Genomic DNA, 20,452 nt, shown 5'->3' with positions numbered 1-20,452 from the left:
AGGTTCCTTTCAGATTACACTGATACAATATCTCCCCACTTAGCAGTCATATAAAACGGCTCACTCACCGATAGTTCTGTACCTACAGATTGGAAAATTGCGCAGGTCGCACCAGTGTTTTGAAGGGTAGTAGGAGTAATCCATCGAACTATAGACCTATATCATTGACGTCAGTTTGCAGTAGGGTTTTGGAACAAATACTGCATTCCAACATTATGAATCACCTCGAAGGGAACGATCTATTGATACGTAATCAGCATGGTTTCAGAAAACATCGTCCTTGTGCAGTGCAGCTAGCTCTTTATTCGCACGAAATAATGGCCGCTATCGACAGGGGATCTCAAGTTGATTCCGTATTTCTGTATTTTCTGAAAGCTTTTGACACTGCTCCTCACAAGCGACTTCTAATCAAGCTGCAGGCCTCAGTTGTGCGACTGGATTCGTGATTTCCTGTCGGGAAGGTCGCAGTTCGTAGTAAGATGGCAAATCATTGAGTAAAACTGAAGTGATATCAGGTGTTCCTCAGGGAAGCGTCCTGGGACCTCTGCTGTTCCTGATCTATATAAATGACCTGGGTGACAATCTGAGCAGTTCTCTTAGGTTGTTCGCAGATGATGCTGTAATTTACTGTCTAGTAAGGTCATCCGAAGACCAGTATCAGTTGCAAAGCGATTTAGAAAAGATTGCTGTATGGTGTGGCAGGTGGCAGTTGATGCTAAATAACGAAAAGTGTGAGGTGATCCACATGAGTTCCAAAAGAAATCTATTGGAATCCAATTACTCGATAATTAGTAAAATTCTCAAGGCTGTCAATTCAACTAAGTACCTGGGTGTACAAATTGCGAACAACTTCAATTGAAAAGACCACATAGATAATATTGTGGGGAAGGTGAGCCAAATGTTGCGTTTCATTGGCAGGACACTTGGAAGATGCAACTAGTCCACTAAAGAGACAGCTTAAACTATACTCGTTCGTCTTCTGTTAGAATATTGCTGCGCGGTGTGGGATCCTTACCAGGTGGGATTGACGGAGGACATCGAAAGCGTGCAAAAAAAGGGCAGCTCGTTTTGTATTATCACGTAATAGGGGAGAGAGTGTGGTAGATATGATACGCATACGCGAATTGGGATGGAAGTCATTACAGCAAAGACGTTTTTCGTCGCGGCGAGATCTATTTACGAAATTTCAGTCACCAACTTTCTCTTCCGAAAGCGAAAATATTTTGTTGAGCCCAACTTACATAGGTAGGAATGATCATCAAAATATAATAAGAGAAATCAGAGCTCGAACAGAAAGGTGTAGGTGTTCGTTTTTCCCACGTGCTGTTTGGGAGTGGAATGGTAGAGAGATAGTATGATTGTGGTTCGATGAACCCTCTGCCAAGCACTTAAATGTGAATTGCAGAGTAGTCATGTAGATGTAGTATCTCCAGGATTCTTCCATGTCTACAACCTTCTTTCATGATTCTTGAACCAAGTGTTAGCTATGATTAAGTTATGCTCTGTGCAAAAATTCTACTATGTGGCTTCCTCTTTCATTTCTTACCCACATTCCATATTCGCCTACTACGTTTCCTTTTCTTTCTTTTTCTACTATCGAATCCGTCACCCACGACTATTAAATTTTCGTCTCCCTTCACTATCTGAATAATTTCTGTTATCTCGTCATCCATTTCATCAATCTCTTCATCTGCTGAGCTAGTTGGCATATAAACTTGTACTATTGTGGTAGGTGTGGGCTTCGTTTCAGTCTTGGTCTCAATAATACATTCACTATGCTGGTTGTAGTAGCTTACCCGCACTCCTTTTTTTTTAAAATTCATTATTAAACCTTTTCCTGCATTGCCCCTCTTTGATTTTGTATTTATAACCCTGTATTCAACTGACCAGAAGTCTTGTTCCTCCTGCCACCGAACTTCGCTAATTCCCACTATATCTAACTTTAACCTATCCATTTCCCTTTTTAAATTTTCTAACCTATCTGCCCGATTAAGGTATCTGACATTGCACGCTCTGCTCTGTAGAATGCCAGTTTTCCTTCTCCTGATACCGACGTCCTCATGAGTAGTCCCCGCCCGGCGATCCGAATGGGGGGACTATTTTACCCAAGAGGACACCATCATCATTTAACCAAACAGTAAAGCTGCATGCCCTCGGCAAAAATTACGGTTGTAGTTTCCCCTTGCTTTCAGCCGTTTGCAGTACCAACACAGCAAGGCCGTTTTGGTTAGTGTTAAAAGGCCAAACCAATCATCCAGATTGTTGCCCCTGCAACTACTGAAAAGGCTGCTGGGCACTCTTCAGGAACCACGTGTTTGTCTGACCTCTCAACTGGTACCCCTGCATTGTGATCACGCCTACGGTACGGCTATCTGTATCGCTGAGGCACACACCATCAACGGCAAGGTCCTTAATTCATTGGGGGGGGGGGGGGGGGTGATTTTGTATGTATATATATATATATATATATATATATATCTAAAAAGAAAGATGATGAAACTTACCAAACAAAAGCGCTGGCAGGTCGATAGACACACAAACAAACACAAACATACACATAAAATTCTAGCTTTCGCAACCAATGGTTGCCTCGTCAGGAAAGAGGGAAGGAGAAGGAAAGACAAAAGGATATGGGTTTTAAGGGAGAGGGTAAGGAGTCATTCCAATCCCGGGAGCGGAAAGACTTACCTTAGGGGGAAAAAAGGACAGGTATACACTCGCACACACACACATATCCATCCACACATACACAGACACAAGCAGACATTTGTAAAGGCAAAGAGTTTGCCTTTACCTTTGCCTTTACAAATGTCTGCTTGTGTCTGTGTATGTGTGGATGGATATGTGTGTGTGTGCGAGTGTATACCTGTCCTTTTTTCCCCCTAAGGTAAGTCTTTCCGCTCCCGGGATTGGAATGACTCCTTACCCTCTCCCTTAAAACCCATATCCTTTTGTCTTTCCTTCTCCTTCCCTCTTTCCTGACGAGGCAACCATTGGTTGCGAAAGCTAGAATTTTATGTGTATGTTTGTGTTTGTTTGTGTGTCTATCGACCTGCCAGCGCTTTTGTTTGGTAAGTTTCATCATCTTTCTTTTATATATATATATATATATATATATATATATAAAAAAAGATGTGACTTACCAAAAGAAGGCGCTGGCAGGTCGATAGAAACATACACACAAAATTCAAGCTTTCGCAACAAACTGTTGCCTCATCAGGAATGAGGGAAGGAGAGGGAAAGACGAAAGGATGTGGGTTTTAAGGGAGAGGGTAAGGAGTCATTCCAATCCCGGGAGCGGAAAGACTTACCTTAGGGGGAAAAAAGGACGGGTACGCGCGCGCGCGCGCGCGCGCGCGCGCACACACACACACACACACACACACACACACACACACACACACACACACACACATATCCATCCACGCATATACAGACACAAGCAGACATATTTAAAGACAAAGAGTTTGGGCAGAGATGTCAGTCGAGGCAGAGGTGCAGAGGCAAAGATGTTGTTGAATGACAGGTGAGGTATGAGTGGCGGCAACTTGAAATTAGCGGAGATTGAGGCCTGGTGGGTAACAGGAAGAGAGGATATATTGAAGAGCAAGTTCCCATCTCCAGAGTTCGGAAAGGTTGGTGTTAGTGGGAAGTATCCAGATAACCTGGACGGTGTAACACTGTGCCAAGATGTGCTGGCCGTGCACCTAGGCATGTTTAGCCACAGGGTGATCCTCATTACCAACAAACACTGTCTGCCTGTGTCCATTCATGCGAATGGACAGTTTGTTGCTGGTCATTCCCACATAGAATGTGTCACAGTGTAGGCAGGTCGGTTGGTAGATCACGTGGGTGCTTTCACATGTGGCTCTGCCTTTGATCGTGTACACCTTCCGGGTTACAGGACTGGAGTAGGTGGTGGTGGGAGGGTGCATGGGACAGGTTTTACACCGGGGGCGGTTACAAGGGTAGGAGCCAGAGGGTAGGGAAGGTGGTTTGGGGATTTTATAGGGATGAACTTCGAGGTTACGAAGGTTAGGTGGACGGCGGAAAGACACTCTTGGTGGAGTGGGGAGGATTTCATGAAGGATGGATCTCATTTCAGGGCAGGATTTGAGGAAGTCGTATCCCTGCTGGAGAGCACATTCAGAATCTGATCCAGTCCCGGAAAGTATCCTGTCACAAGTGGGGCACTTTTGTGGTTCTTCTGTGGGAGGTTCTGGGTTTGAGAGGATGAGGAAGTGGCTCTGGTTATTTGCTTCTGTACCAGGTCGGGAGGGTAGTTGCGGGATGTGAATGCTGTTGTCAGGTTGTTGGTGTAATGGTTCAGGGATTCCGTACTGGAGCAGATTCGTTTGCCACGAAGACCTAGGCTGTAGGGAAGGGACCGTTTGATGTGGAATGGGTGGCAGCTGTCGTAATGGAGGTACTGTTGCTTGTTGGTGGGTTTCATGTGGACGGACGTGTGAAGCTGGCCATTGGACAGGTGGAGGTCAACATCAAGGAAAGTGGCATGGGATTTGGAGTAGGACCACGTGAATCTGATGGAACCAAAGGAGTTGAGGTTGGAGAGGAAATTCTGGAGTTCTTCTTCACTGTGAGTCCAGATCATGAAGATGTCATCAATAAATCTGTACCAAACTTTGGGTTGGCAGGCCTGGGTAACCAAGAAGGCTTCCTCTAAGCGACCCATGAATAGGTTGGCATACGAGGGGGCCATCCTGGTACCCATGGCTGTTCCCTTTAATTGTTGCTATGTCTGGCCTTCAAAAGTGAAGAAGTTGTGGGTCAGGATGAAGCTGGCTAAGGTAATGAGGAAAGAGGTTTTAGGTAGGGTGGCAGGTGATCGGCGTGAAAGGAAGTGCTCCATTGCAGTGAGGCCCTGGACGTGTGGGATATTTGTGTATAAGGAAGTGGCATCAATGGTTACAAGGATGGTTTCTGGGGGTAACGGATTGGGTAAGGATTCCAGGCGTTCGAGCAAGTAGTTGGTGTCTTTGATGAAGGATGGGAGACTGCACGTAATGGGTTGAAGGTGTTGATCTACGTAGGCAGAGATACGTTCTGTGGGGGCTTGGTAACCAGCTACAATGGGGTGGCCGGGATGATTGGGTTTGTGAATTTTAGGAAGAAGGTAGAAGGTAGGGGTGCGGGGTGTCGGTGGGGTCAGGAGGTTGATGGAGTCAGGCGAAAGGTTTTGTAGGGGGCCTAAGGTTCTGAGGATTCCTTGAAGCTCCGCCTGGACATCAGGAATGGGATTACCTTGGCAAACTTTGTATGTGGTGTTGTCTGAAAGCTGACGCAGCCCTCAGCCACATATTCCCGACGATCAAGTACCACGGTCGTGGAACCCTTGTCCGCCGGAAGAATGACGATGGACCGGTCAGCCTTCAGATCACGGATAGCCTGGGCTTCAGCAGTGGTGATGTTGGGAGTAGGATTAAGGTTTTTTAAGAAGGATTGAGAGGCAAGGCTGGAAGTCAGAAATTCCTGGAAGGTTTGGAGAGGGTGATTTTGAGGAAGAGGAGGTGGGTCCCGCTGTGACGGAGGACAGAACTGTTCCAGGCAGCGTTCAATTTGGATAGTGCCTTGGAGTTGGATCATTAGGGGTAGGATTAGTATCATTTTTGTTCGTGGCAAAGTGATACTTCCAGCAGAGAGTACGAGTGTAGGTCAGTAAATCTTTGACGAGGGCTGTTTGGTTGAATCTGGGAGTGGGGCTGAAGGTGAGGCCTTTGGATAGGACAGAGGTTTCGGATGGGGAGAGAGGTTTGGAGGAAAGGTTAACTACTGAATTAGGGTGTTGTGGTGCCAGATTGTGTTGATTGGAATTTTGAGGTTTTGGAGGGAGTGGAGCGGAAGTGGGAGACTGAGTAGATGGGAGAGACTGGGTTTGTGTGCAATGAGAGGTGGTTGAGGTTTGCTGGAAAGGTTGTGAAGGGTGAGTGAGTTGCCTTTCCGGAGGTGGGAAACCAGGAGATTGGATAGTTTTTTGAGGTGAAGGGTGGCATGCTGTTCTAATTTCCGGTTGTTGGTGTTTGTTGGTAATGAGGATCACCCTGTGGCTAAACATACCTTGGTGCACGGCCAGCACATCTTGGCACAGTGTTACACCGTCCGGGTTATCTGGATACTTCCCACTAACACCAACCTTTCCGAACTCCGGAGATGGGAACTTGCTCTTCAATATATCCTCTCTTCCCGTTATCCACCAGGCCTCAATCTCCGCTAATTTCAAGTTGCCGCCACTCATACCTCACCTGTCATTCAACAACATCTTTGCCTCTGCACCTCTGCCTCGACTGACATCTCTGCCCAAACTCTTTGTCTTTAAATATGTCTGCTTGTGTCTGTATATGTGTGGATGGATATATGTGTGTGTGTGTGTGTGTGTGTGTGTGTGTGTGTGTGTGTGTGTGTGTGTGCACGCGCGAGGGTATACCCGTCCTTTTTTCCCCCTAAGGTAAGTCTTTCCGCTCCCGGGATTGGAATGACTCCTTACCCTCTCCCTTAAAACCCACTTCCTTTCGTCTTTCCCTCTCCTTCCCTCTTTCCTGATGAGGCAACAGTTTGTTGCGAAAGCTTGAATTTTGTGTGTATGTTTGTGTTTGTTTGTGTATCTATCGACCTGCCAGCGCTTTTGTTCGGTAAGTCACCTCATCTTTGTTTTTATATATAATTTTTCCCTCGTGGAATGTTTCCTTCCATTATATATATATATATAATTTTAATTTACAGTCAATGTGTAAACTTGCTAATTATTCTCTCTCTACGTGGAGCATGCCTGCCTTAATGTTACAAGTGACTGTTTCATAACCAGTTCTTTAAGGTGCCCAAGCGCATATTTATGCGAGAACTTAGTGTTCCCCTGTTGAACTTTAATTACAGTGCAGAAAACTGAATCGGGTGTTTATTATTCTAGTGTTACTATCTGTCAAGTGTATTGTGACATTTTCTTGATCCCTTATAAATTGTTGCAATAAATGCAAATTTCAGTGAAGCAATGTGCTATTTCAGTTGTTCCCATGAATTCCTGTCTCCACATTGGTTAATCTAAACTCATAATATTAATTGTTTAAATAATGGAGGGAGGTGCGTGTGTCACAGTAAGTAAAATAAGGGAAAGGGAACCACTCACATATATCCTTTCGTAGTTGGCAAGTCACTGAATGCTGTGTGCCAGTGTGTAACCTGTACCACTACTAGTCATTTCCTTTCCTCTTCCACCCACACAGAGAGAGGAAAATTACTGTCGAAATGCCTCCATATTAGCTCTAATTTCTCACGTCTTGCCTTTGTTGTTGTTATGTGAAATGTGTGTTGGTGGCAATAGAATCATTCTGCAGTCTCTAAATCCTTTTTCAACAGTGTTCTTCAGAAAGATCTGTCACCTTCGCTCCAGGGATTCTCATTTGAGTTGCCGAAGCATCTCATAATACTTGCATGTTGTTTGAACTTAGCAGTAACAGATCTAGCAGCCCATCTCTGAACAGGTTAGAGGTCGTCTTATAATCCGACCTGGTGTTGATCCCAAACACTCGAGCAGTACTTAAGAATGGGTCATGCTAATGTCCTGTATACGGTTTCCTTTACAAATGCATCACACTTCACTAAAATTCTCCCAGTAAAATGAAGTTGACCATCTTACCTGCTACAGTCCTTCATCCTTCTTCCATTTCATACTCCTTTGCAATGTGACACGTAGATATTTAATCTGTGTGACAGTGTCAAGTAGCACAATTCTAATGCTGTTTTCTAATGTTATGGGTGTGTTTTTCCTACTTATCTGCTTTAACCTTTCCGCTGCTACAGACAAGCTCTTTGTAATCTGTGCTGCTCACCAAATGCTGGTGCCTGTGCTGAGAGACAGTGTTCCAAGTGATAAACAATTACCCGGTTTTTTGAAAAATATTAGGTTAAAAAATGATTGTTTTTGTATATCGTACAGTATCAAATCTTCACTTGAGAGAGAACTGAGTTTCTTCTCATTGTCATACTGCCCTTGAATCAAATTAAGTAAAACGTCGCTCAGAATTTTCACATGTAGTTGTTTTTAGCTTGTGTACTTTGCAGTGAATGAACTGTAGACCAGATACCAAAATTTTGTTTAAAATTGAGAGCTGAACTGTCATTTTCTTCACAAGTTACTGGGTTTTACATCTGAAGTACGATAGCATGATACACGCTCGTTCACGTCCTTGCGCATCGCAAATTGTGGTTATAGTAATTGCCGTATCTTATAAACAATTGAAGATATCGAAACAAGGTTTTCTGCAGGTAATAGCATTCAATGAGGCACGTATGTTGTGTGATAAATGCTGGAAGCTTTTTTATTCACAGAGATGTGGAAGTAACTCATCCGCAGCAACAAGAGGTTGGTGGCTCAGGACGCATCCAAATGTTCATAACAGTGTAGGAAAATCAAAGTGACATGTGTATACATGACCACAACACCTGGGAATGGTGTACTAGCATATTTATACATCCCCACAGCAGCAAAAGCGTTAACTTACATTCTTCTACTTCCAGAGCATGCTGCCCTACATCACACCAACTAGAAATCGTCACATTGTATGATACTGCAGTCAGTTATCTTAGACTACTTCCCATACACTATAGCATCATCTTCAAGCAGCTGCAGACTGCTACTCACCCTATCTGCCAGATCATTTATGTATGTAGAAAATAGCAGCGGTCCTACCACACTGTCTCCAATGCCTTGGGCCACCATTTTGCCGAAGTTTCGAGCTGTTCCTACTATCACCCTGCCTTCCTCTATTGGAAATGGCAGAGGAGGCTCGGGCGATACCCTTCTCTTCTTCACATCGTGAGTGCTACAATGCCGCCTTTAATATGAGGTAGCTAATAGTGCTCTCAGTTCATCCTGATCCTCTGCCCCAGGGCAAGATGCCATCTACATTGAGATGTTGCAGCATCTTTCTCTTGCAGGCAAGCACTTTCTGCTTAACACATACAACCACATTTGGGCAGAGGGCACATTTCCCGAACACTGACGTGAAGCCACCATCATACCCATACCTAAGTCTGGTTAGGACAAAAACCATCCTTCTAGCTACTGCCCCATCTCTCTGACCAGCTGTGTTTCCGAGGTGATGGAATGTATGGTTCATGCCCGGCTGGTGTGCTGGCTAGAGTCTCACCATTTACTGATGAATGCACAGTGTGATTTTTGTGCACGGCGTTCTGCAGTTGATGTCTCGTTACTTTTTCCACCCATGTCGTGAATGGTTTTCTGCGAAATCCCAGACTGTGGCAGTGGTGGTCAATTTGGAGAAGGCCTATGACACCTGCTGGAGAACTGGTATCCTCCATACTTCTTACAGGTGGGGCTTCTGTGGGTGCCTGCCCTGTTTTCTTCAATCATTTTTACAAGACCTGAGTTCTCAGGGTGTGTGGGGGCTTTGTTTTGTCGGACACCTTTATCCAAGAAAATGGTGTGCTTCAGGGTTCCGTGCTGAGATTCGTCCGCTTTATCGCCATTAACCCTGTAATGGCCTGTCTCCCACTGAGCATCTCCGGCTCTCTTTTTGTTGACGATTTTGCCATCTGTTGCAGTTCTCCATGGACCTGTCTCACTGAGCAGCATCTTCAGCGCTGTCTTGATCTTCTTTACTCCTGGAACATTGACAATGGCTTTCGCTCTTCCACTGACAAAACTGGCTGTACAAATTTCTGGCGGCACAAATGGTTTCTCCCACCACCTCTACATCTTGGGCCTGTTGTGCTTCCATTCGTTGAAACTAAGGTGTTTATGGGTCTCGTGCTGAGTAGGAAACTCTTGGTCCTCCCACGTATCTTACCTGGCAGTCCTTTGTACATGGTTCCTCAGTCTCCTTCATGTCCTCGCTGATACTTCCTTGGGTGCTGATCAAACCATCCTCTGTTTGTACTAGTCCCTTGTCTGTTTGAAACTAGACTATGGGTGCTTTTGTTACTTCAAATTTTATAAAATACTCTGCTGAATATTCAGAGAGAAATGGACAAATAGAGCGGGGAAGGAGGAGATCAGCAGAGAGGGGAGAGGAGGCTATGCACATAGGGGGAGGAGGATATGCATGGAGAGAGAGGGGGGTGAGAAGATGACCAGAGGGGGGGGGGGCAAGGAATTTACGGTGTATATGCAATCCCCATACAAATTTAGCAATTGCAAAGGTTTATGTGTCTGCATGCCCATCCATCTTACGCCGTCTCAACACTATTCACCATCATGGCATCTGTTTGGCCATGGGTGCCTTTTACACCAGCCCAGTTGAGAGTCTGTATGCTGAAGCTGTTGAACTACCACTGTCCTACCGCTGTGACTTTCTCCTCAGCAGGTATGCATACCATTTGTCTGCCATGCGTAGGCATCCATCCTATGCCTCCTTCTCTGACGATTCCTTTGATCGTCAGTATGGTGCTCGTCCCCATTCTGTTACCTCCTGGAGTTCAATTTTGCCACTTACTGTGGCGGCTTAACTTCACAGTACCTGCAACTTGCCCAGTGGGTGTGAACCCTTCACCACCTTGGCTTTGTGAAGTGGCCCATGTTAACCTTGATCTTCACTCACTTTCTAAGGACACTACTCCAGCCTTGGTTTATCGCCTCCAGTTTCACAGCCTTCGCATGGAACTTTGAGATAATACCTTTATATACATTGATGGCTCTCGGACTGACCATGGGGTTGGGTGTGCCTTCATCATTGGCACCCATGTCATTCGATATCTGCTTCCGGCACACTCCTTAGTACAGCCGAGCTCTTCGCCTTGTAGCACGCCATGGAGTACATCCAGCGACACAGCCTTTCCAATTGTCCCCTCTTCTCAGACTTGCTCAGTACCCTTCAAAGTCTGTGTGCTGTACACTGTCTATCCCTTAGTGCAGTGGGTCCAGGAAACCTGTCACTTGCTCTCTGTTGGTGGAGCCAGTGTCATGTTTCTGTGGTTACCAGGTCATGTCGGTATGCCAGGAAAGGAGGCTGCTGACCCTGCTGCCAAGGCTGCAGTCTTCATACCTCGGCCCATGAGTACCTATATTCCCTCTGATCTCTGTCTTGTCAGGTAGTGGTGTCCCTTTGGCATCACCTGTGGTCCTCCCTTTGCAGGAACAAGCTTCGGTTTATTAAGCCTCTCCCGGTGGCTTTGACAAGCTTCAGTTGGCCCTCCCACCAGGAGGAGATTATTTTAACTCACCTGCATATTGGTCACTGCCATTTTAGCCATCATTTGTTCAGTGGCGCTATCCACTTTGTCCACATTGCACACAAATTTTAACTGTCTGCCACTTCCTGCTGGAATGCCCTTTTTTTAACCATTTACATTCCAGCTTGGGTTTGCTGCCTGATTTATCAGCCATTTTAGTGAAAGATGCATGGGCCGTCAATCGCGCTTTACTTTTTATCCACCGCAGCAATATGGCGAAGGCCATTTACTTTCTACTTTTGGACCTCCATTATGTTTGTGTTCCACGCATCAACCCACCATAGGTGAGTAGTTGCCTTCGCTGTATTTTATTTATTATTAGGCAGCATTTACATGATAAGCCTTATTCTGTCTTGGTTCTTTGTAAATGAATGTTACTGAAGGTATTGGAGAGCCTGATCATTGATGTGAAATAATAGAGAGAATAAGAATGCTTATCCCTTTCCTTGATGCATATGTAAATTACTTATTAAATTAAACATTCTGTTTCAGAAGTGACTGGGAAAATTCATAGTGTTGAAGAACTAGAAGCAAAAATAAGGCAAGGAATAAATTCAACGGAAAGCCAGAATGCGACTGTGAATTCAAATACAAAAAAGGAAGAAGATTTATCGGCATTCAATAAATTGGTAAGTATATACCTTAAATATTCCTTTTTACATGTTAACAGTGGTAGTACAGTTTCACCATGTGTAGTTTTCTATGCTATGCTTCCCCCAGAATAGTATCATAGAAGCAACTCATTTTGGGAAAATTCACATAATTTTAGTGCTGATGTTCCTATGCCCTGTAGTCAGATATATGGTATCCTGTAATTGTTATGTTCAGAAATATACATTTTTAAAAGCCATGTTCTTGTGCAATGTTAATCACTGAACTAAAAATCCAAAATTAAAATGCATTAAAAATGTATGCTAAGATTTGTAGCACAAGTCTTTCCTTCACCAGGCATGATGCAGGAATAGTAGAACTTCTCTTGAGATAACTGAGTACTCAAACAATGTAGTAGTGTAATTGAATAGTATTAACTTTGGATAGTGGGTATACAAAGATCAGTAGAACAGTAAAGTATAAGAAAAGTATTTTGTTGCTGCTTTGTTAAATGGGATTTCAAGACCAGTGTAATTAAGAATTTAATAATACTGACAGTGAATTACTGCATATAATATAGTGCTAGGTAGCACATATTACCTTTGAACATAGTACTTCTAGTTTTTCTTGTATTAAACATAAATTTTGCTTGTGATCTAACATAGAACTCTTAATAAATGGCTTTTAGAAAAGTATATTCGAAGTAGCAGTGTTAAGTGTAGTAAGTAGTCAGTTTCCATAGGCATGTAGCAGAATTGCATTTTGATTTGCTTCGCAACATTTTGTGCCATTCGTTTCAATTACAGCTTGCTCAGATTACTGATGGGAAGGTGATACCTGCGACAGCACCAAATGGTCCACTTCCCTCGAATATACAACAGTTACATTTTACTCAGGTAAAGTGTGCATGATCACTGGGTTTCAGTGTTTGCTGTTTCAAATGGTTAATAAACTTCTGCTTGACCACTGCTTGGATGAGTACTTCTGTCGCATAATACACCTTTTGTCATCCTTTAAGGAAGTAAATAAAACTTTGAGATTTAATTAAATTTTTGAGCCATAGGAATTCAGTTTAACAGCGAAAATTAAGTTTGAGAATTTGAACTTCACAAAATTTATCGACTGCCGTAATTGTAGCAGCAATGCCACAACAACCAGAAGTATTACCAGAAAAATCAAATTATAAAGCAATAATTTTTAAATAGAATAGTTCATTGTATTGTTTAATTATTACAGGAAAAGATCAGTATGCAACTTGCTAATAATTGTTCTGAAATGTTTAGGTAGTAAATCTCAACTTTCTCAGTGTAAACAAATTAAAAATTTAGACTTAGTAAATGCATGGGTAAACACAGTGGTGTATGCAGCTTAGATTTTGTTGTTGCAGTCAGATCTAACAAAATAAGAGAAGTGGAAATAATAAAGAAGAAAAATTGTTTTTGTCTTCACATCTGTTGACATTTTGCTTGATTTCCTGAAAAATCATTTCATATGCAGGAATAATTCTTCATACTGTCACTTCCATTTGTTCACAGCAAGCCTTTTCCCCTTCTCATTTTTAAAAGGCATTTAATGTCGGCTTCCTGTATCATATAATGTTAACTTCTTTCTGCTTTTAATCTCTAAATAGAAGTAACTTTCAGATACTTTCTTGTAATTATGGTAATCAAAAGTATCTGGTGGAATGTAGATAATGGAAGGAGTAAGTGTAACAAGTAATGAGTTGAGGCACCGAGTCATAGATAGGTGCACAGACGAGACTGGAAATCTTGCTACCTTTTGCATGAATCTTTCTTCAGAGCTCTAAAGCACTCGTGCATATGCTGGCGCGTGTGACCTGCTTGGCTATATTGGCCTGGCTTTGCCAGCCAGTTGAGCTGCAGTGCTGACGTGTAATTGGGAGGCCAAGGACATTGAGCAATGTAGGGGTGTGGGTGTAGCTTTGAAGGAGTACTTTCCTTAAAGCTAGCAACATTCTGTCTTAAGAGTGCACTTCCAGTTATACTGCTGAGTTGTTGTTTCCATTTTATGTGCAATATTTAGAAGACTGACCTAGCAGTCTTCTGGTGCTGTGAATTGTTCAGGCAGTAAGTATATATAACAGGCAAAACTCGCAGCACTTAAAGATGATAGCTGAGTTAGTCTTCAAAATTTTGTGTATAAAATGGGGAAAAAACCTCGGAACACCTGATAGCATACTATTAAAAATTCGTACAAAGAAAATGAGAGTTCAGTCTTGTTTATGTACATATCAATGACTCAGTGCCTCAATTATCTGAGGAGTTGTTGACTATACTCTTTTCATTATACAATTGGAATTATATTGGTTTTCCATGCTTTCCTTTGTCTTGCTGAGCTAAACACATGCAGGTTTTTTACAATAACTTAGTGATAAGGTCACTGCCGCAGAAAATGTAAGCGCCTCAAAATTCGTTTGTTTGTTTTTGTTTCTTTTTACTAATAGTTTCCAAGTACACAATCTCCTGCAGCTTTTGAAGTAATGTCTCAGTAACTGCAGTACTCATAGTAGTTATGGTACATGGGATAGAACATAAGGAAAATAAAAGTTAATAGTTCATTCTCACTTAGATATGCTATAACTCTCCTATGAACAAAGATTTTAGGTGAAAAGTCTTGCACTAATGCTTTATCCTAGACAATAAGTTGTCAGGCTGCACTGTGCTTGAGAGAGGAAGGGTGGCAGGCCGGCTGTCGAAGTCAACACATAAGAATGTTTGATTGTACAGGGCAAGAACTTTTGTGCCAGGTACATTCCATTTTTTTCATAATTTAATGATGTGCATTAAGTGCATTAATATAATGACTTGAATAAGAGCATCGCCTCTGAACTGAGGCAAAGGTCAGAGAGATGCAAAGGGGAAAAAGTAATGGAGTTACTAAATTTTTGGGAAGTAGCTTTGGGTCAGTAGTAGGTGTACTGATATAAAGTAGTCTGCATACTTACACAATTCTAGTTTAGTACTTTTGCTGATGCAGTAGGTTGTTAATCCAGGAAGAGAATCTCCTTTTACTTAAGATTCTTTGTGGTTCATGTATTAGATTACAAATTATCTGTGATTGTTCATGTTTGATACTTTTGTAGTTGGTGTTATTTGTGTAGTGTACGTAATGTAGTATGGCTTTGCGGTATTTTTCTATTTTCCTATTTACAACGTTGATTAGTATGCTTGGCATGTATAAGATTGTTTTTATTAGAGTTTAATAGCAAAGAATTTATCTTCATGAAGCATGCATTTTTCTTATTGAGGTTCGTAACCAAAATTCATTAATTTTGTTTTCTTTATGAACAAGTTATTGTAAATAACAATCTTAAGGTGATGCCTGTTGAGAGCTAAACATCGGATAATGTAAATAATCCACTGTTAAATCTAGGTAACTGATAAGAAATTTTTGTTTAATTATTCTCTAAAATTGTGTGTGTTTTGCTATACAAATTTATGTGAATTATTGTTGCACTCTACTTGCTGTTCTAAAAATAATAGAATGTGTGTTCCATAACAGCCCCCTAGAGCCCCAGCTTATCATCCTTACTTAACCCGAAATGTCAGTGCCCTTAGTTCAAAAACACTGTGCACCAAATACGTGCAAAGGAGAATCGCAGTTACAATCAAATCCCATACCGTAATGCCTTCATTTTCTATTTGTTGCAAATAGATGAAATCTAAACTTAAGTTAATGAAACTAAGAAGGCCCTGGTTTGCAGAGGAATTATGTAGGGCCTTCAAAAAAAGCTACACACATAATCCCACATGAAGAATATTGCACAAGTGTCATATCATCAGAAGATAGTAAAATTTCAATGTTCAGAGTTTCATGAAGTGTGCAGGCAAAGTGGTGTAACGACTGGAAACTTAGTTGAAGTATGCAGAACAGTAAGGTTGTTGGGGGCAAAATGTCTCAAATGGACAGATTCACTGTGAAATTCTGCCAGTACACTGGTCTAATACAGTTTTGTCCAGCAGTAGTGAAATGGTCCCAGCAGCTTAATAAAGGTCGCATATATGTAGGTGATGCTGATCAGGAAGGGATATCTCGCAACCATGGATTTCCATCTTTCAAACAAGCTAAGAGGACATCTGGGGAAAGAGATTTTCCAATGAGTAAGTCATTTGCACAGCAGTTCCTGACTAGCTCTGTGACGAGATTATTTCTGTGGTAAAGTAAGTGAGATTTAGAACTTTCTATCGTTTACGGAGACTTTGTGACTATGTTCAGAAGACAGTTTAGTGCAGCATTAAATTACTTGTCCTGCCACAATATGTAAATCACTTTTTGAAGTCCCCTTATAGAGAACCACAGGCAAAAGCTTTGGTATTGGGCTGTGCAAAAGTGGAATGCCCATCGAAGCAAATAGACTTTGATGGATGATAGAGGACAGTCTTGCCACAGTGCTGTGCTCACCTAGTGAGTACACCAGTCTCATCACATGAATACACCCGCCAGTAGTCTTCCTTGTGGCCAGCACAAATACTGCCGCATCTCAGCCTCTGTGTCAGTCTTGTACTTTGTCTGACAGCATTCGTTCCTATTTCCACCATACTAATGACTACTCATCAAAGACTTCTCTTTGGCGTTGCTTTTCCTCTTTGGTCTCAATTTGCATTATGGCTTGTACTTGACCTATTGACAGGGTTGTGTCGAAAGCTTGTTGCGCTTCGTTGTTACATAGGTTGCTATTGACCTACTTTTGTTGTGTTGGATCAGACCTGTTGCTACACTCTAGCTTGGGTTTTGAGTCCTGTCCACGGGCTGTCTCCCCACCTTCATCGTCATTATTTCTCTCCTGTTTTTCTGACATGTGCACCAGTATCCGGCTACTCACGGATGTAGCAGATATCATACTTTTCCAAATTTGCCTCCAATACACAATTTTAAATAGCCAACCAAGAGCTATCTTCAGCAGCTGACATGAGTCTACAGAGAAGATTGTGGTTGCTACAGGATATTGCATACTAAGATAAATACATGCTACTTTCAGCGGATAAGAAGCAGAGTAACTGACTCCCTTTTAAGTCTTACTGCAGTTGTCTGTTGCAGCTGTGCTTCAGTATACTGGAGTAAAAGGGTCTTGCATGTGTAATGCTTGGACAGACACAGTCAGCACTTGTTCCAGTGATAAATTGTTCAACCTGAGTGGCAAATGTTATTTATGCTAAAGTTACTCTTCTCAAATACAGAAGTATCTGAATGTGGCAGTGATGTGACCAGCTTTGTTAAAGAGCATTTGTTACTCTTAGCTTCAATAAGGTGCTGGATATACCCTTAATGTATGTAGTTAGTGTTAGTTAATCCTCCATTACCTCCGTTTTGACACCTGTTTTCCATTTGTCTTATTGCTCAACTGAGATTCTGCAGAAACCGTTTACAGTTCATAACTTCACTTTAACAGCTCTGTAAAGAACCCACACACTTGTCCTTGGAAATTCTAATGTGTTGTAAAAAACTTGTTTTATACCTCCCAGATGCTGCTTTCTCTGAAAATTTGGAAGCCATCTGACCCAGATATCAATTCTATATTTATTTTTATCGTCAAATTCTTCAGTTTCTGGAAGAAATTTCAAGTCATTCCCAATCTTACATGAACATGTAGATGTAGTGTACTGAAAACAGGAAATTTTTCTTGGCTTCATAAGTGGGCAAGGTTATGTCTACATGCTTCATTGTGGTAGTTTTGAATAACGATAGTTTTGAATTTCATATTGATGTGGTTATCTCTTCTTTTTGAATTGTTCATTGTACCCACTAGACTTACACCTTAACTATTCAGTATATTGGCCAGGTGTCAAGACGTGAAAAAATGGCTGTTTTCAAATTCCTTAAGCTTCTAAGGAATGGTGCCATAAGCTTGGAAAGGGTTTGAATGTTCATTCTTTCCCAGGTATTGAAATCTGTTCAGCATGTATTTGGTGTCCACATGTACTAACTGCCAAATGTATGTGGTTTACTAGTTCTGTACTGTGTAAATCTACACCTGCTGCTATTGGGAAAGAGTGGTTCATAATTGTCAGGTTTTGTCCCAGATTGTAGAGCAGGGAACAATCTTCACTGAAATGATTTCAACTTCTGACAAAGCAGGTTTCTATGTTTTGAGTCTTATGGTCAGAAAGCAAAAAAATCATTTTCTCTAAATCTCTAGAGATTGTAATATGTTAGAAGTATGGTCCCAAGACTTCTGTCTGAAAGCTATCAGTTTCTGTTCCCTAGGTTCAAAAATAGGCCAGGGGCATAAAAATTGTTGTGAATGCATTTCTTATAGATATACAAACACTTAAAAATTTGCCCAAGAGCTTCTATGTGTGCAGTTTCTTAGCATTGTTATCTATGAATAGCCATGGAGAGCTAGCAGTGTTTTGAATTTTGAGGGTTCGCTTTGCATTGGATCTTTGTCTGGCATAAACATTTTACTTGCAAAATTTTTCAGTTGCATTAAAGATTAGATTTCTGTAGGTCTGACATCATTCATTACATGTTTGTTACAGTATTAGTGTAATGAATGTGGTCATACTCCGTAACAGGTAATACAAAAATTTGTAAACAGTTATGACAGATCAGGATGCCTCTAGATGCCAGCACCCTTAATGTCAAATCATTAGAAGGCAACATTAATTTTTCATGATTACAAATGCCATAATGTTAAGGCAGCTACAAGGATAGATGGAAGTGGTGTTATATATATTTGAGCCATTCTGAAAGTAAGTAACCTTTTTGCTTAAACAGAGTTATGTGAATACCAGTTGCAACTTACTGATAACAGTGGCACACCCGTGTGCGCACACATGGGCATTATTGCAACTACAAGGTTATAAAGAATAAACTTGAGCAGCTCTCAGTTCTACATGGTTGACTGAAACCGTAACACTAGAACTGTGGAATCTGTCAAATAAACCACTATGAAATGCAGCTTCGAAATTTAGTTGATTTTCTTTTCAACAGAGATTATACTGTAGAAATTAAGCTTGGAACTCTGTTTGTTGATTTTGTTGCTGTATACATAGAACTGTGTCAGCAGTAAATTTGACCACTGGTTTTTCACACCTATTTTGCCTGAGAGTACCACAAATGCTCACTTAAGTTGCATGTGACAGTGATGTGATACCAAAACGTATGCTGAGGAATCTGAGCTGATTATTGTGTGTCCTTATATCTAAAGAGCTTGGTTGTGTGCAGGTCATGATACAGGTACTGAAATGGGTCTTAAATTGTTCGACAGGGAAGTAATGGAATACATAGAACACCTGTAATGAGTTTTATAGCAGAGTCCGAAGGTAATGAAATTGAAAGATGAGTAGAAATTGATTATATTCTAGACTGCACTGAGTCAAATGATAGTAGCACTTCTGTGTACAGAGAACTTAAACCAGTGGCTGTTACAGCAGCAAGACCTATTCCATCATAACGAATGTATCATTCCACTTGATTATGTCTGTAGTTTCCTTGCACATTATGGCGTTTGTGAATGGTGTGTCCTAGAGTTCTGACCAGTAAGGGTTGGTGGCACTCAGAAGCTTTTGTCATTCTCAGTGTTAAACAGTTTGAGGTTTACTCCTTTCCAAAAGTTTGTCTAAACATGTCACATTTGCTTTTAATGTATCCATGAAGACCTGTCACCGTAATCTTGACTATCTGATGATGCATTTTTTAACATCTGCCATATTCATTACACTTTCTCCCGTATTGAAACAAGTGTATGACGAATGTTTATAGGATCTAAAGGAACTGCAGCTTGCCTTGTACTTCAGTTAGTGAAACTTCAAATTGCTGTGTTGATTGCCACCATAAACAGGCCCGCCATATGAAATGTATTCTGAATGTCTACCTTTCACTAAATTTGAACAGATTACACTGTTCTACAAAAAAAGCTTTTTTCTATTTCTGAAAAAATACATGGTGATTCTAGTTGTACTTAGTGCTGAATTCAAAACTATTTCTAGTTATTTTGTCAGGGATAGTTTGAGTAACCGCAATTTTATTTCTCATTTCTGTTTCTGATGTAGTGCAGCAAACACGAGGTGAAATTCGATAAACAAATTCAAGTTTTAATGATGATATAAGTTCATCACATTAATCGAGGGTGAGATCTAACGTATAACACAGTAATCTTTGTGTATACACTTTGTAGCATTTATTTGACCGAGAAATTACAGAAAATTGACAAAAAAAAAAAGAGCCACTGTATTGTAATGCACATCACTTTTTCCTCTTGTGTTGTGAATCTTTCTTGTATCGAATGATATTCCAGTAATAAACTGCTAACATATGAGGTGTGACAATAAAGTAATCAGACTGATGTGAAAAAAAAGTTGCTTACCCTTTTAGTCAAGTTTAGTGCTGTCTCCTTCAAAGTAGTTCCCTTCTGATTGCACACACTTTTTCCAGCGCTTCTCCCATTGATGGTAACATTTCTGGAGCCCATCTTCTGTAATATCCTCAATGACCCTCGTTTCAGCTTTTTGGACATCTTGTGTTTGAAAATGGAGTCCTTTGACTGCTGTTTTGACTCTTGGAAATAGAAAAAAGCTGCACGGAGTGATATCTGGTGAATAAAGTGGCTGTGGTAGTACTGAAATTTGTTTGAAGTTCAAAATTGCTGTACTAACAGAGCAGTACGGGATGGTGCGTTATCGTGATGCAGAATCCA

The 20,452-nt window shown here is 41.4% G+C and overlaps 1 protein-coding gene across 8 annotated transcripts in view; it reads left to right on the top strand.

Moving 5' to 3' along the window:
* Positions 1-20,452, top strand: part of LOC124544759 (eukaryotic translation initiation factor 4E transporter) — a 282,347-nt gene that overhangs the window by 152,844 nt on the left and 109,051 nt on the right. For 7 of the 8 annotated variants that reach the window (XM_047123432.1, XM_047123429.1, XM_047123430.1 and 4 more), the window contains 2 exons: positions 11,695-11,831; positions 12,600-12,689. In XM_047123432.1, coding sequence (XP_046979388.1) covers positions 11,695-11,831; positions 12,600-12,689 — 227 coding nt within the window. The remainder of the gene's footprint in view (positions 1-11,694; positions 11,832-12,599; positions 12,690-20,452) is intronic. The other variant, XM_047123431.1, reaches the window with a different exon arrangement.

Source organism: Schistocerca americana, chromosome 8 (genome assembly GCF_021461395.2).
Source record: "Schistocerca americana isolate TAMUIC-IGC-003095 chromosome 8, iqSchAmer2.1, whole genome shotgun sequence".
NCBI lineage: Eukaryota > Metazoa > Arthropoda > Insecta > Orthoptera > Acrididae > Schistocerca > Schistocerca americana.
Note: the sequence above shows the minus strand (reverse complement) of the source record. Positions and strands in the feature narration are given on the sequence as shown.